Source organism: Austrofundulus limnaeus, unplaced genomic scaffold (assembly GCF_001266775.1).
Source record: "Austrofundulus limnaeus strain Quisiro unplaced genomic scaffold, Austrofundulus_limnaeus-1.0 Scaffold87, whole genome shotgun sequence".
Classification (NCBI taxonomy): domain Eukaryota; kingdom Metazoa; phylum Chordata; class Actinopteri; order Cyprinodontiformes; family Rivulidae; genus Austrofundulus; species Austrofundulus limnaeus.
Window position 1 is genome coordinate 1,133,549 of NW_013952489.1, and position 16,838 is coordinate 1,150,386.

Genomic DNA, 16,838 nt, shown 5'->3' on the forward strand with positions numbered 1-16,838 from the left:
CAAAGGGCATGAGTTACATGTAACTGTTTTATTGGTAAAAGTTTCTTTGAAAATGATAAAGTTACCATTTTCTTAAAAAGACTACACCTGTTTTTTTAAACAGGTGTATTTTAAATAAATGTTACAAATGTGTTCATTCCTACAAGCTGTCAAATATTTTTATCATTTTATTTTTTTATATTTAAAAAATACACAAAATTATAAATGTTATTAATTCAGATTAAATAAAAGTGTTTTAGGTTTAAGTAACTGTTTTCTGCTATAAAAAATCCATCCATTCTGTCCTTGTTCTTAATCTGGGTCAGGGTGGGAGCTGGAGCCCTTCTCAGATCTCAGACAGGGACACACAACTATCCACACTTCAGTCACATTGAAGAGCTCCGAAAGGGTTTCAAACTGGGAACTCTAGAATCGGATCCCCCTGCTGCTGCCCAAAGTTTAAATCACTTATTAATAATAATTTACCATATCTACTACAGTAAATTATGATTACCATGAGGAGTCTTTAACATTGAGATTTAATCAGGGAGTCAAATATTTACATGTATAAATTTATTATTAATTATACTATAATTAAAGGGGAGCCGTGCAAATTTATGTTTGTATCAAACAAGTAGCCCTTCATGTTACTCGGTACGCCTGAAGTAGCTCCTAGTCTCGTAAAGGTTAGAGGCTTCAGGGATTACTTATTTTCTCTCACATTATTATTTATTTATTTTCTCTGGCCTGGGAATGCCTTGACGGCCTTTCCAGGACGAGCTGGAAAGTATTGCTGGGGAGATGTCTCGGTTTCTCTCGTGGACCTGCTGACTCTGCGACCAGACTTTGGAGAAGTGGCAAGAGATGGAGATGTTTTAAATGCTCCTGTAAACTCCCAGAAACTTTACTGCTCCAGAAACTAAGACATAGTTCTCCCCAGTGACACTCTCCAGCTCCTCTTGGGGTAGCCAAGAACTCAAAAGTGAACTCTGGTGAGCTCTGACTCTGACCGCAGAATCTCTCCTCAATGGAAAATGCCTGGGAAAGCTCTAAAGCAGTGGTGTCCAAAGTCGGTCCTCGAGGGCCGGTGTCCTGCATGTTTTTGGAGCTGCCCTGGTTCAACACAGCTGAACCTAAGGTGGGCTTAATTAATAGGCTTCCTCGGTATGCAATCAAGGTCTGTAGAGGGCTACTAATGATGTACTGCTTTTCTGTCAGAATTTCTGAATAATGGTGTAAAACATTTGTTGTTATGAACTGGGGCTGGATGATACGGCTAAATTTATATTTTATATCGCAGTGTTTCCCTTAGGGAATTGGACATTGGGGAGGGGTTACGCCAAAAAAGAAAGGCTTGCACACGTAACGTGTCAGTGCTGGTGATGCAGAATATGAACCACAGCTACGAGTTGGTACCAGACTCTCCAGCACATTTTATAGCAGACTGAAAGCAGAAGTTTATCAGACCTCAAATACCCGAACTAGCTCCACCACTGATTCAAAGTAGTCATTTCTGTCTTAACTATTTCTTCTGCATTTTTTTTTCCAACTGTGTATGCTTGGTCACTCACAGCTGTTGAGCTCATTCTGGTACAGATATCCACCATTTTGTACGTAGTGTTGTTAGCGTAGTCTAAACAGAGAATTAGCGCTGTGCACTGGCATTGAGCCTGTGGTGTACATCATCATGCACTGATGCAGGGGTCAACATAAGTGTTATTTAGGTTGTCTGGGAGAATCTATTTTTGTTTTGGACAACCAGATCCTGTTTGTCCTGTGGACAACCAAGGAAAAAAAAGATGTAAATTAAAGTTCACCTGCACGACAATTAATCGTAATTTGTAAAAAGGAAAGGGAAATAAACTTATTAAACCATCTAGATTCTAAACTGACAATTCTTTCAACCAATAGAAAGAACCACAAAGTTTTACCCAATCAGGGCAGAGCAGGGTGGGTCGTGCTGTCTGACTGACAGCTGGTGTAAGGAGCTGCAGCCTCGACTCAGAGGGCAGATGCCTGTTCCTGGGAATTTTGTCAAAGTTTCTCTGAATATTTTCCACAAAGGGTTATGTATTTTATATACAGTATATTATATTTTTGAAAGCACCTTTCCATCGTAACTTTGTGTGTTCACACATACAAAAAAAAAAAAACCTTTAGAGATCACCTGACTGTTGTTTTCAAAGCAGGGGCTTAGAGGCAACCTGACCGCAGCCGCTGAATCTCCACTTGCAGCGTGCCTCCGACCAGCCCAGGACTTCAGAGTCTGAAATCTTTTTATTATTAAACGTTAATGTGTTTGGATCCTAGTTGTTACAGTGGGGTGCAAAAGTTTGGGCAGCCTTGTTAATTTTCCTTATTTACCTTTTATAAATCATTGATTGTTTAGATAAAAAAAAATCAGTAATACTGTATATCATATATGGGACAAATAGTGATATTTGACAAGTGAAATGAAGTTTATATGATTTACAGAAAGTGTGCAATAAATGCTTAGACAAAATTAGGCAGGTGCATAAATTTGGGCACTGTTGTCATTTTATTGATTTTAAAACCTTTAGAACTAATTATTGGAACTCAAATTTGGTTTGGTAAGTTCGGTGACCCTTGACCTCCATACACAGGTGACTCCAATTATGAGAAAGGGTATTTAAGGGAGGCAATTGTAGGTTTTTCTCCTCTTTGCATCTTCTCTGAAGAGTCGCAGCATTGGAGTCTGAAAAAAACTTTCAAATGAGCTGAAAACAAAGATTGTTCACCATCATGGTTTAGGGGAAGGATACAGAAAGCTATCTCAGAGATTTCAGCTTTCAGTCTCCACTGTGAGAAACATTGTGAGAAAGACCACAGGCACAGTTCAAGTCAAGGATCGAAGTGGCAGACTAAGAAAAATCTGGAATAAACAGAAGTGAAGGATGTTGAGAACAGTCAGAGTCAACCCACAGACCAGCACCAAAGACCTACAACATCATCTTGCTGCTGATGGAGTCACTGTGCATCGTTCAACTATTCAGCACACTTTACACAAGGAGATGCTGTATGGGAGAGTGATGCAGAGGAAGCCTTTTCTCCACCCACATCACAAACAGAGCTGCTTGAGGTTTGCTAAATACTCTGTGTGCCTCTCTTTGTGAAGTCTGATGACAAAGAAGAGGATGAGGAGGAGAATGAGGAAGTTCTACTCAAGCAGCTCCTGAAACATTTGTACAAGTAAACTATGTCTACACAATATAAATAGAACAAAAAATATTAAATACATTTTTCTTGAGAATTTCAAAATTCTTTAGACTTTTTCCAAAGGCCAACCAAAGATTTTGGCAGACAACCAGATTTTGTCAACAGGTTGTCTGCTGTCCTTATGTCAACCCCTGCTGATGTAACGTATATCGATCGAATTTCTTTAAAAGGTATATCATCGGTATTTAAACGTCCCTATTGCGATCTATATCGATATTGAATTATTGTCCATTACTATCGTAAACCAGCTGTGAGGCGCTCTGCTGCTGATAAATAAGACAAATGTAAAGATCAGGCTCCAGTGTGAGTGGTTTAAATCAAAATGCACCCTACAGGTTTGTTTACTGTCCTCACATGGTCAGTAGAGTTCCTCTAATTGACTGGCTCTGCAGGAGTTGAATAGAAACAAGGAGATTTTTTGACGCAGCTTGGCGTGTTGTCACACGCCTGTGCTCTTGACTGTTAGACATCTACAATCTGCAGAAACCTCTCAAACATGATATGTATTTAAACATAGCTGCAGCCCTACTGTTTGAAAATGCAAGATTAACTGTTCATTCAGCTGGTGCCACACAAATTGATTAATTTATTAATGTGTATTTTATGAAATGACCAGCCACAATGAATCAAAGCTTCTGGTTGGTGTCGGATTTATGTTGAGTGTTGGAAAGGATCCTGCCTTCTTCTGTGACTGTGGCCTGATGCTGTAATAGTGCACTTTGTATTTGTTGATGTTCTTTTACATTTATAGTGTGTGCTTGCATCAGAGATGAGCAGCTGTGGATCCTAGCAGTAAATTTTAAAATTCATTGCAGTGTGATGATTCAGCCATTTGGTGTTTTGTCAGTGTGCCATTGTATATGTATGATAAAAATGACCAGAAGTACACGCTGTTCTTCTTTCACTGGTGCCACATGGAGTGATTTAACAGCTGTATTTTTCATGTCTCTTCCATCCTATTAGACCTGGATTGCCTTGTTGTTTTTCAGCTTTGCCGCGCTCTGACCTCTTCAACATAATTTACTTTTAGCCCTACTGCAGTTTCAGTCATAAAGTCATGTACTGTACTGGGTAAGAAAAAGAAGCAAATTTAGCTCTATTCAGGTACTTATTTTTGTTTTGTTCCTAAAATTCAACATTAATTCTGGTTTTAATTCATAACATTTCAAGTGAAGTCTGATGTGGAATGATCAACTTTTGAGCCACTGGTGCATCATTAGCATATCCGCCCCAGTGTGCTGCAGTTGCCTTTTAAAAAGAACTCAAAACAAACTGGATTTTAAAACTGTGTATCAAACACCACATAACTAGTGTTCATGGTGTGGAACGTCTGCCTACTTTGTTGTCTCCTGTGTGCAGTCCCAGTGGCTCTGTGCTGTCCAGTTTGGAGCAGGTGAAAACCTACCTGCTGACAGATGGAACGTGCAAATGTGGTCTGGAGTGCCCACTCATCCTTCACAAGGTAAGGTTTCTGTCCTCAATAGACTTTGAGAATGGTAGGATTTAAACGATGAGGCATTTGTTGAATAAAACCATATCGCCCAGACATCCACTGCCTATTATGCCAGTTTTAAACTTGAATCATTTTATAAGTGATAACATTATAGCTGTTTCAGACAACTAACTGTGCAGTCTCAAGCACTATTGCAGGATGTCACACTCAAAGATTACATAGTGAACAACTGTCTGCTTCTACCACATTAAACTTTAGTATCTGTAAAACTGACTAAAATGTAGTCATTTTGTGTTGGGTAAGGTCAATTAGCCATCTTGTGGCCATCTTGAATTGGATTGATTACAAATGTTTATCAGTTGTAGATGTACATCCATGGATTCCTTTCTAAATGTTTCATTACTATCTTTTCTGTGGTGTGTGAGTTGTGTTGCTACCAGACAGTGTTGATTCCAAATAGTTATTTACATCGACTTATTATTATTATTATTATTATTATTATTATTATTATTATTATTATTATTATTATTATTATTATTATTATTATTATTATTATTACTATTAGCTTAAAGCTACTGTTATGCAACATCCAGCTTCTGTCTAGCCTATTACTACCTTTTAGCTTTAGCTTGGCTTTTATACAGATGCTGTTAGAGAGGACATGGAGGTAGCTGGAGTGAGGACAGGAGGATTATTTGCTGTGTCAACCTGTGAAGAGGGAACAGCTGAAACAAATGGGCTGTGCCCAAAACGGCAGGACGGGTCCTCTGAAGGTCGAATTCGTCGGCCGCATACGTCACAGCGCCGCGACGAAGGACGTCCAAAACCGAAGACTCCTCCGATGCGGCCGAAAAATACGTCCTTCCTTTGGCCCGAATCGAAGGACAGGTCCGATGGATCCTTCCCGGCCCAGCGTATCCCATAATGCATTGCGGCCCGACCGGAGATTTTTTTATGCTAGTAATGGCGGACGAAGCGAGAGAAAAGAATACATTTTAAATAAAAATGTGATAAAAAAATTTTTTTTAAATTAATGGTTGTAATTCTAATACTTTTATCATTTGTATGGACATGTTTTTACATATTATTTTTTCGTCATAAAAAACGCGTAATAAACATGAACCTACAGCGGGTCAATTAGTTCTTCAAATAATACTTTTAAGTTAATTTTATAGTTTTGTGATATTAATAATGCTAATATATTGATATTTTTCTAGTTTTGATTTAAGTTTGCTTGTTTAGCGTCGTCACAGTTGCTAGGTGACATGATGTACGCCAGGGTAAGGAGGGGAGGCTAGACCATCCAAATTCACAGCCTCTTTTTTTCCGGTCTTCCCGGTCTACCAAGGACCCGGCCCGCCGCGACCGGGGAGTCTGGGTCCTCCGGAGGACCCGGCCTGTCGTTTTGGACACAGCCTTGGATCCTTTAGCTAGCTTTTTGCTATTTTTAGCTTTTAGTCAGCCCTTTGCTGTGTTTAGCTTCTAGCAAGCCATTACATACTTTCAGCTAGACTTTTACTGCTATTGCTTTTAACTAACCTTTTCGTTCAGTTAGCCTTTTGCAAAATTTAGCTAGTGTTCTGATTCATTTAACTTTAACAGTTGTGAATTATGGTTCTGAAATTGTAATTGTAAATTCAGTTGAGTAATTATAACACTTAATGTGCAGTTTAAGTTGACCAATACTTACAATTGCAGACCTAATATTCCTGCCACAGTTTTCAATTAAGATCATCTTATTTTATGAAATAATTGGAGTTTTAGCTGTTTTGATCAAATCTTAGAAATGTAGTTTTGTGTGGGACCCGAGTGGCAAATTAAAAAAAATGCAGGAACTGTGAGCAGAGCTTCAATAGACGAGTCAGTTAATAAAAATTTAACAATGATTTATTTGGAGCAAAACAATAAGTCAAAAAAGAAAGAAAAATGCTCCAAGGCGATAAAGGTGCAACAGAATCGAGGACAAGCCTGTATAAAAAAATGTTCTTAGCTGGCCCAAGGGAGGGGCGCGGTCCTTTCCGAGCTCAGTCACTCTGTCGCCGCCGACCGATCCTCCACGGCCACAGCAAATCCCGACGGCGGTCTGAAACCCCGTACTCCAATGCCGGTTGTGCGTTCCTCGACAGCGACCAGGGGGAATGAACCTCTGCGGCACCCAGTCCCTCAGTCATTCAGTCCTCGCCGCCCTGCTGCTTCTGCACCCGCAGTCTGCCTCGCTCCGACTCGTCTCTCTCGAAAGAAAGTTCCAACTGCCTCTTTTAGGCGTCCTTGTCCCTCTGCACACTGCTAAGCTAATTGAAAACACCTGCGCCGCTGCTGTGGGCGTCTCCAAGTGGGAGTGGTAGCGTCACCTCAAAGCAAAACAAAATCAGAAAAACATGCAACAAAACTAACCAAAAATTTAACCCTACTAAATATACATAAACACTTCAAACTTAGCATGCAATACAAAACAAAAAGAAAAACATTAAACACAATAAAAGGAAACATGAGGCCACATACCCACATTTGCATGATCTGTTTTGTGTTATGGATGCCTCTCTTAGCTAGTAATGTATCAAATCTTAGATCATTATCTTTAAAATTGTGTTATTGCAATTTTTCTGTTCTTTAAAGTCAGCTTGCTGGGGCTGTCTTAAATCAGATTGTCTCAAAAAAGTAATTTGTGAATGTACATCTAAAAACTACTTTCTGTAAGCTGCATTAAGCTCTTTGTACTGGTTTATGTGATATTTTGGTGACAGATACATGAACAATGCACATTGCAAACATGGGCAAAAATATCATCCGCTTTTGCCTTTTAGCAATGGGAGAATAAAAAGATAAACAATTGAACCTAAACAAGCTTGGTATGGAAAGGTATGTTTTATTGAAAAGAAAGTATAATTGAAAGGAGGAACAATTGTTGTGCTTTTTTGTTGTTTAAATTGTATTTTGAAGATGAAAATGTCACTCTGGTCATCTTGACACATACTTCAAAGAGCTTGAAATTCTTCATGCCCGTTGGTATTTTTAATCATGTTTATATACAATGAATCCTCATAGTGGCCAGTTTTGATGCTGCAAAAACCTATGAAAATTTCAAGGAGAGCCTTCAAACTGCTCAGCATGGCTCACTGTTTTGTTCCACATGCTGGGAAGATACAAATTCAAAATAATCTCTGACATGTTGTTCAAAAGAAATGTTAGTTTTATCTTTATTATTTCTGATTTCTCCCCCAGTGCTCAGTATTTATAGGCTCAAACTATTTTCTTGTAAACTTTGAGTTTGTGGGCTTTTAATAAGGAGAGGTTTAATCTAGCAAACTTCCATCTGCTCCTTTATGAGCCCCTCAGATTGATGTTTAAATCACAGGATTCAGGATATTACTCCAAAGGTGCTCAGAGGAGTCCGACTCTCACTTATCTGCGACTTAGTCCATATATCTCACAGTCTGCACCATTTAGACTTCCCCAGGACATGAGTGTTAGAGTAATATCATGTGCCGTTGGACTTGGCTGTAAATTACGTACTCAAGGATGATCATATGGCAACATGAAGCTGCCACGCCGTCCTTATTCTCAGACCACTTTTAAAAGTCCTCTGTTTGTCATAGTGATAAACTGCTTTTTTGTTGGAATTCATCGCCACAGTTTATTTCAGTTTTTAATCTCATAAAGTGCCTTATTTCCCCAAATGTCATCTTTACTACTGTTAAAGTACAGTACTTTTTTATTAATCGTGGAGAAGTTTTGTGGAAAACAAAAGTGGACCACTGTTTGTATACATTTTTGCCTGTGTGTGTGTGTGTGTGTGTGTGTGTGCAAAGCTTTTGTATTTCTGTTGGGAAAAAATGAGCCACTGAATGAAGTTTCATGAAACTCTCAAAGTAATCAGTGGATGAACATCTACACCTGATTAATTTTTAGAGTTTTTTTCAGTCTCAGTCACCAAGTCCAGTACAGGAACAAAAACAGTGAACAATTATTATTATTGTTATTATTATTGGGTATTATCATTGGGTATTGTATGTGAAATATGTTCCTTTTAAGGATTTTTTTAATGTACTTGCATTTAAAGGAAACATAAATCAGCAAGACAAGAATGTTTCTCACAATCATATTTTCCAGTTTTGTATGTTAAATTTCCTGTGGTTCTTTGTCATTAGGTGTTCAACTTCGACCCCGGAGCAGCTGTCAAACAGAGGACGGCGGAGGATGTGAAAGCAGACGAAGACGTGACCAAACTCTGCATTCACAAGAGGAAGCTTCTGGCTGTGGCCACGCTGCACAAGAGCATGGAGACACACCCGCCTCTGTCGCTGACCAGTTCAGGAGGAGGTACGATTTAATTTATAAACCACATTAACTGTTACAGTAAGTTTTATTTAATGGCAGCACCTGAATGCAATGACATCATTAAGCATATATATCAAGGTGTTTTTTGATCTGGCAAAGGAGGTTATGATTCAGGTCAGTAGTTCCTAAAGTTGGGGTCCTGAAAATATTTTATGAATTAATTATACTAAAAAATGACTAACAGCATTTTTTGCTTTTGTTGTTACAAAATAATATTAGTGTTGTTAAAATGGACAAAAATAATGTAATAAAAATGTTAATGTGCTCTTGTTTATTTGACGTGAAAACAATGTTTATCAACCGACAACAGCTGGGGGCACAGGTCTCTGCTGATTTTATTTTGTGGGTCAAAAGCTGAAAGGTTTGGGAAACCCTATTTTAGGTTGTGTTGGTTGGTTTTGGATAATCTAATATTCAATGTGTTTTTATTTGAATAAATTCATGATTTTATTTTTCTTCAGGTAAACCGTCTGTGGCTGCTGTGCATTCTACAACTCAACGAGCAATAAGGACTAAACCCCACGAAGGTCTGCCCAGTATTGTTGGCCCCGAGTGCAAAAATCCATTCAAGATGATGATGGCAGCCGGACCACAGCAGCAGAGGTTGTATCCACTGCAGGAAGTGGGTGGAGCTCAACAGCCTGAGGTCTACTCCGGATACCCCAGAACACAAAGGCTGGGCAGCGGGGATCCTGGAACTAAATCCCCCAACCGGGCCGTGTATGGAGGCATGTTGAGTCCATCTCCCTCTGGTGCTAAACTATATGGAGATGGCTCTCAGTCGCCCAGTGCGGACACTCTGGGCAGCCCTGAGGGTTTTCAAAGGACCAATCCTTGTGGATTTACAGGAGCTGGTAGTCCTGGCTCTGCCTCCATCCATGGAAACACCCGGACACCTCTGTCTCCACCAAGTGTTGTGCTCCACATTTCTCCTGCAGGCCAACCATCCTGCGCCATGACAGGAAGGACTAGCACACCCCTTTCCCCTACGGCCACTGCCAAAAGCCCTGTCATGAACATGAACCTGCCGCGGGGGAACTTCCCTCCTGGTATGGATTTGCCTCGTGCAGGATTTCACCATAAACTTCAGCCCCCTGTGCATCCTATACCACCACCCTGTGCTCTTCAGAAAAGGCAGATGACCTCTGAAAAGGACCCCTTAGGCATCCTTGACCCCATCCCTAGCAAACTGGTCAGCCAGCCCCCCAACAGTGGCCCTAACCCTTCCAACTTCCAGCCCAACATCCACACTCAGGTACCAATGATGAATGTAAACATACCCCCTCCTGCCATTGTTCCCTTGCCAAGCAACTTACCTTTACCCACAGTGAAGCCTGGACCTGTGGGGCATGGTGGTAATGTGCAAAGGACTCAGCAGGTAGGTCCTGCGTCCTCCATGTCCCCTTCCCCTGTCACATCCCCTGTTCACATGACCGGCCCTGTGCTTGGAAGAATGGAGGCCTCACCTCATCGCTCACGTTCGTCCTCCACCTCCTCTGACCACGGAAACTTTGCTGCCCCTTCTGGGCATCAAACCCAATGTGGCACCATGAAGATCCCCCCTCGGTCTCCCAGGTCGGCTATGGGGTCTCCCAGGCCAGCCATGCCCTCTAGCCCTTCCACCAACAAAACGGACCCGCTCCACCAGTACAAAGAATCCCAGCTGCTGCCTGGAATGGGAAACTCAGTCAACACCCATCAACACAGCAACCCCTTATATTCACCCACCTCTTCCTCCTCGTCCTCTCTGCCGACTTCCAGTGCTTCCCAGAAGGGCCACTCTGGACTCCTTGGGATGCCCCTGAACCAGATCCTCAACCAACAAAATGCCGCTTCCTTCCCTGCCAGCAGCCTCCTCTCAGCCGCAGCCAAAGCACAGCTAGCAAATCAAAACAAACTCAGCACTGCTGGCAGCAGCCCTGCCGGCGTGGCTGCTGGTGGGGTTGGAGTGTCCGGCATGGGGGCAGCTGGTGGAGGTAATGCTGGGAGTGTTGGGCACCCGGGCTCCATAAGTGGCCCTCGAGGCATGGAGGGACACAGCACTTTAAACCCCATGCTCCCGCCACACTCCACCATGCTGCTGAACAGTCCCGAGGGTCAGAGCGGCCGCGCAGCACTTCGAGACAAGCTCATGGCCCAGCAGAGGGACCCCGCACGTAAACGTAAACAGTCCTCTGGCAGCACCGTTAACCACGACAGCAACAACACTATGGTCTTTAGCATGCTTAGCAAACCAGGCTTGGGGGGCCCTCACATGCAGGGTCCCAGTGCCACCGAGCAGCTGAGAAAAGTGGGACGAATTGGAAACCTGCACCCAAACACCTCCATGGCACAGCTTCTTCAGTCCATGAGCTGCCAGAGCTCCCATAACCTGGCTGGAACTAGCCACCGTCCTGGACTTAACTCTAACCCTGGAACTCCAGCACAGCTTCATTACAATGACAACACAGGCACGCTCCCTCAACAGAACATCCTGGTTCAGCAGAGGCTGCAGGGTCCAGGAGAGGCCATGCAGCACTGTCAGAGCATGGACTATTTGGTGTCCCGCACCAGCCAGTTCCCTGACATGATGGCTCAGATGCAGATGAACAACTGTGGCCCGATGGGACCAGGCGGTGGACCTGTAGGACCTGACAGCATGCCCCTGGTACGCACCAACACTAATCCCCCACCACTGTCACATCCTGGCCCCCACCCTTCACAGCTCCACAGTATGAGCCGGACCAACATGGTGATAACACATTCAAGCGGCGATGGAGGCTGTAACCAGACCGTCTCTGATACAGGTGAGACTTTTTTAAAAACTAAAATTTTACAAATCAGATTCTGAAAAAGTTGTGTAAAATGAAAAAAAAAATTTAAAAAAACAGACTGCAAACTTTTACAATTCTTATACCCTGTATTTTATTCACAATGGAACATAGTAAACATATGCAAATTTGAAACTAAAATTGCACCAATTTATGGGAAAAATTAATTGCAATAAAAAGTTCATGTTTCCCACTGTAAGTCACCCCCTCTTCTTTTCCCTTTAGTCTGTAAACATTCTTGTCTGATGTAGGATTCTTGCTGTTCAACAGTCCTGGGTTGTCTTTAATGGACTTTTTTTTTTCTGGATTGGGTTATGTGGTGTTCTGAAATCTGTTTATACTTTTCTGCATTGATGAACTGTAAAAAGATGTAGTATGTCCGTGTCATACTTCTGAGAAATTTAGCTTAAAATGTTCTTTTTATACCCAATCCTCTTACCGACCTGCTAAAAATTAGGGATGTCCCGATCAGAAACTCAGTATCGGTATCGGTGGCAGATATGGCCATTTTTTGAAAATCGGGTAGAATGGGATTTAATCATGTGATCAGGCCGATCCAGTTTTCAGCATCATCATGCTTTACAACTGCCGTTAAGAAGTCAAGATGCAAAAAAAGTATCAAGGGTAGACATAACCATTGTTTAGGTTGTCCGAGACAACTTATTTTCATTTCGGACAACCAGATCCTGTCTCCTGGTTGTCCGGTGGACAACCAAGAAAAAAATACCTTGATTAAAGTTCTCTGCCGCGGGTGTTCGTCATTTGTAAAAATGAAAGGAAGAAAAAACTTGAAAAAGCCAAACAGAACACTAAACTGTAACTTTTAATAAGGTCATGTACACAGTATATTCCTATTTAAGTGAAAATGTTTGACCTATGAGCAGAAAGAAGTTTATGAATTTTGGGTAACCTCTAGATTTTATTAGCAACATTTTTGCTGCTTTACTTCTTGAGCCTTAAATACTCTATTTCAAAGAAGAGAATGAGGAACAATTATATATAATAAACTTTGTTTACAGAACAATATACTTGTTAAATTACATTTTTCTTGAGGTTCTTTTGGACGACCAAAATGTTTTGCGGACACCCAGGTTTTGTCAATATCCTTATGTCTACCCCTGAGTATGCAACCATGTCCATGCTGTGGGAGCACTTTTCAATGGAAAACAACGATGCTGAAACTGCATCTTGCAAAATCTGCAAACTGGATGTTTCCCGTGGTGGGAACAGCAGGGCTCACTTTAATACTACCAACCTTGTCACTTGGAAAGAAATAAAAAAATAAAGCTATCAGATCGGTATCGGAAAGACTAATCATTAAAAGAATCAGATTGAATCGGGAGCCACAAAATCTGGATCAGGACATCCCTACTAAAAATTAACCAGTTTAATTGCAAACTGCACGTCCAGCTCTATGTTATTTGTAGCACTTACTTTTACAAGCATTTGTTGCCACTGGCCTAACTTTTTTTTATGAGTTAGTGTTGCTAACGATAAATTCTAAGACCTGGAAAAGTTCATAGTTTGAACATTTTGATCTCTTTACTATGTTCCATTGTGAGGCTGAGTTAGCTCGGTGATCAGTGATTGCTCTCGTAATCCTGAGCTTGCTGTGGTCAAAACAAAAACAACACTTTTCCATATTATTTAAATATTGATTACATTTGTTTTGCACATGATTGTTTTGTTATTATGTACATTTTACACAGTGTCACAACCAGCTGTAATTGTTGATCCAGACCATCAGGATCAATATGATGTAAAATGTTCAGGTTCTCCCACAGTCCAGCCTTGGCCGCTGAATGGAAATGATATTCTGTGCAGTAAATGATTGTATATCCCTCTTCCTTTGGTGTGATAAGCTGCGATGATGTGGTTTCTATGGTTATAAGTGAAGTAAAACCAAAGGATTTAGGTGATAGGCCCTGAGCGTGGACATTCAGGCTCCTTCAGTGTCTGAGCTAATGAGCCGGCCCCTCGTCTTTCAAAGCTTGGCTAATTGTCAGTCAGCCAGTGTTTCTCTTTGTTTTATTTGTATTCTGCCATCAGTCAATGGCGTAAGAAGATGGAAATGGGATCTGCATCACTCTTCAGGGGAAGCAGCCCAGATAGGGAGCTCTAAAGAGCTTCTCCCTGCAAGCTGGTTGCTATAGGAACCACAGACCATGAATAGAGACCAGAGTGAAGCCTTTGATGAGGCTTTAGGCCTGTTTGTGTTTGTACGTTACTCCTTGGGCATTACATTGTGTGTGCACGCCTGTTTGTACGTACATGAATGACGTGGTGTGTTTTTGTGTATTTGTATCAGCAGTTCTCAAAAAAAAAAACAGGCCCAGTTCTTGTGCTTCCCTGCCTACAGTTGGACTGGACTCAGTTTATGAATTTGTTTTGCATCTGTGTGTCCTCGTGTTTTATAAAGGAGATATCACCAAGGTCTGCTGCAGGCCACCTGTTCTTATCAAGTTGTTCCATATTCCTCCCACACGAATTTATTGAAATTCAGGTGTTTATGCCTTAGAGGTAGAGCATAATGTTGGTCTTCATTTGGAATGAAGAACATTTTCCTTTAACTTCAGTGTTTCCCCTAAGAAATTGGTCTTTTTTTTGGGTGGGGTGGTATTTGTTTTATAAAAACATAATTTTACATTACTCACTGTTACGACCCCTTCCTTTAAACAAAGAGCAGCAACACGACAACCACAATAAATAGACAAGAGTCACTGCAAAGGTGTATAAAAAGTTTTATTTTTTTTACTCTGCTCCAAAAGGCTGTACCACTGTGGGGGAGAAAGGGACCATTAGGTGTGGTGCCAAACAAAAGAAACAAGCAAAACAAAACAGGGCCTGTCTACAATCTGGTCTACATAGAAAACAAAGAAAGAAAAACACCCTGATAAACTTCTCTAAAAAAAGGTCTCACCAAAACATTACATGGGTGGCACCAACCTACTTACCTAGTGTTTTTAACATAAAGTTAGCTACGTGATGAAAAATGTACAGGGTACCCCAAACTTACCTAGTCCTCTTAACTCCCACCACAAACCTTTAAACAACAGAGCAGGTTCCACAGGAGGAGCAGCAGCAGCACAGGTGCACCGGGCAATCAACAGTAGTAGCTGCAGCAGGGAGGAGAAGAAGCCAGCCCAGACCTCCAGATGAGCTTCTTAAGTAGGGTGTGGTGGAGTCCTGGTTGGTCTGTTTGAAACTCTTCCATCCCATCAGCCTTTAAAGATCCAAATTGGCTCCAGCCTGCAAGCTGAACCTGAAAATAGAGAAGAGAAAGAGGAGGAAGAAAAAAATATGCCAGACACGCAACACTCACCTTCAATTATAGTAATAAATTTACATTGTGAATATTTAATTGCCTAACTACATCCTAAAGTTAAGGAGTCCTCATGATATTTATTTATTTATTTATTTATTTATTTATTGACATAAAGTGATTAGAACTCTGTGCAGCAGCGGATGGATCTGGGTCCATAGTTCTCAATTTGTCACATCTAGAGTCACACAGAAAAGCTCCAGAAGGTTTCAGACTGTGGATGGTTGTTTGTCTCTTTTGTGTCCCTGATGGAGACTGGAGACCTGTCCAGGTGTCTCTTCACTCAAAGGCAGCAAGGACAGGTTCCAGCCCTACACTGACCCTGATTAGGAACAAGGACAGAATGGATGGAGGATTTTTTATAGCAGGAAACGGAGACATTTAATTACAAAACATGATTTATTTTATGTTAATCTGTATCAGTGTAGTGTTAAATAATGGTAGGGGAAACACTGAAGTTACTATCTTAATTATCAGAATTTAAATACCCTTACTTATTGTGACTTGGGACAGTTTGTCTGAAGTTGAAATGGATAAAATAAACAGCAGATTTTAATGAAAGCTCACAAATACAATAATAAACTTAAAACCACTTCAGCATGTGATAATTCAGGCTCTGCCATGAGTACAAAAATTTGGAAATCAAGACATGAAACAGGTGTGTTATATTCTGAACCTATTTGTAAATACAGAAAAAATGATATCCCTTAATGAGACTCAAAGCCAAGAGTTCACAGCAATCAGTTGCTTGTTTCTGTTTTTATAAACTAGAATTGTTGCCATATTTAATGTTAGATAAATTCATTCATTTGAACTTTTTTAACTCACTGTAAACACCTCAATTTCTTACCTGCTTAACTTGCTGAAATCTGTTTTTAAATTGCTTGAAATAGTAATAATTTTGCAGTTTTAAAACTGCAAAATTTTCTGTTCCTTTTCCATGTTTTGTTCATGTTTCAAATGCCTTTTAAAAAACCCAGAAACAAAATTTTAGTTTTAATAATAATAATAAAAATAATAGATTCTAATAATACAAATAAACATTTTATTTGGTACTATAGCTGCTATATCAATAAAGAATCATTTAGGTTGCAAAAGTAATGGCACTTTTGTTCCTGAATAAAACAAATCATTATGCGTTTTTAATTTTTTTGTTTCAAAAGCAAACTAGAAAAGCAACTAGAAAAGTTGACATATTCTCCCTGTGTATGCATGGGTTTTGATCAGATACTCCGGTTTTCTCTCACAGTCCAAAAAAAACTTGCTTAAGTCTGTTGATCACTAGATAAAGCTTGTGCAAAATCATATCATGCAATTAATCAGAAATGTCACCGATTAATATTTTTACCACTGTGTGATTACTGCTGTTAGTGCTGCTTAATGATTAAGTATAGGGCTGCAACTAACTATTATTTTAATAATTTGTTGATTATTTTTTCGATTAATCGATTAATCGGCCAAATCATTAAAACACTTAATTACATGAATATGAGTAGATATAAATTAAGTTAAGTCCTTAAGGATACAAGTTATTGATAACTAATTAATCTCAAGTTGAATTCTCTTTTAGATTGATTAACAAATAGTTAATAAGCAGCCATTTTTTTCAAAAACAGAATTTTCTCTTGAATCAAGAGGGTCTTCCCATAAAATGAGGGATTTTTTATAATCTCCTGAATTAAAAAACAGAAGCACATAA

The 16,838-nt window shown here is 40.3% G+C and overlaps 1 protein-coding gene across 2 annotated transcripts in view; it reads left to right on the plus strand.

The window, feature by feature from the left end:
- Positions 1–16,838, plus strand: part of mbd5 (methyl-CpG binding domain protein 5) — a 59,892-nt gene that overhangs the window by 29,794 nt on the left and 13,260 nt on the right. For both annotated transcript variants that reach the window (XM_014011999.1, XM_014012000.1), the window contains exons 3-5: positions 4,576–4,678; positions 8,818–8,989; positions 9,469–11,793. In XM_014011999.1, the coding sequence (XP_013867453.1) occupies positions 4,576–4,678; positions 8,818–8,989; positions 9,469–11,793 (2,600 nt within the window). The remainder of the gene's footprint in view (positions 1–4,575; positions 4,679–8,817; positions 8,990–9,468; positions 11,794–16,838) is intronic.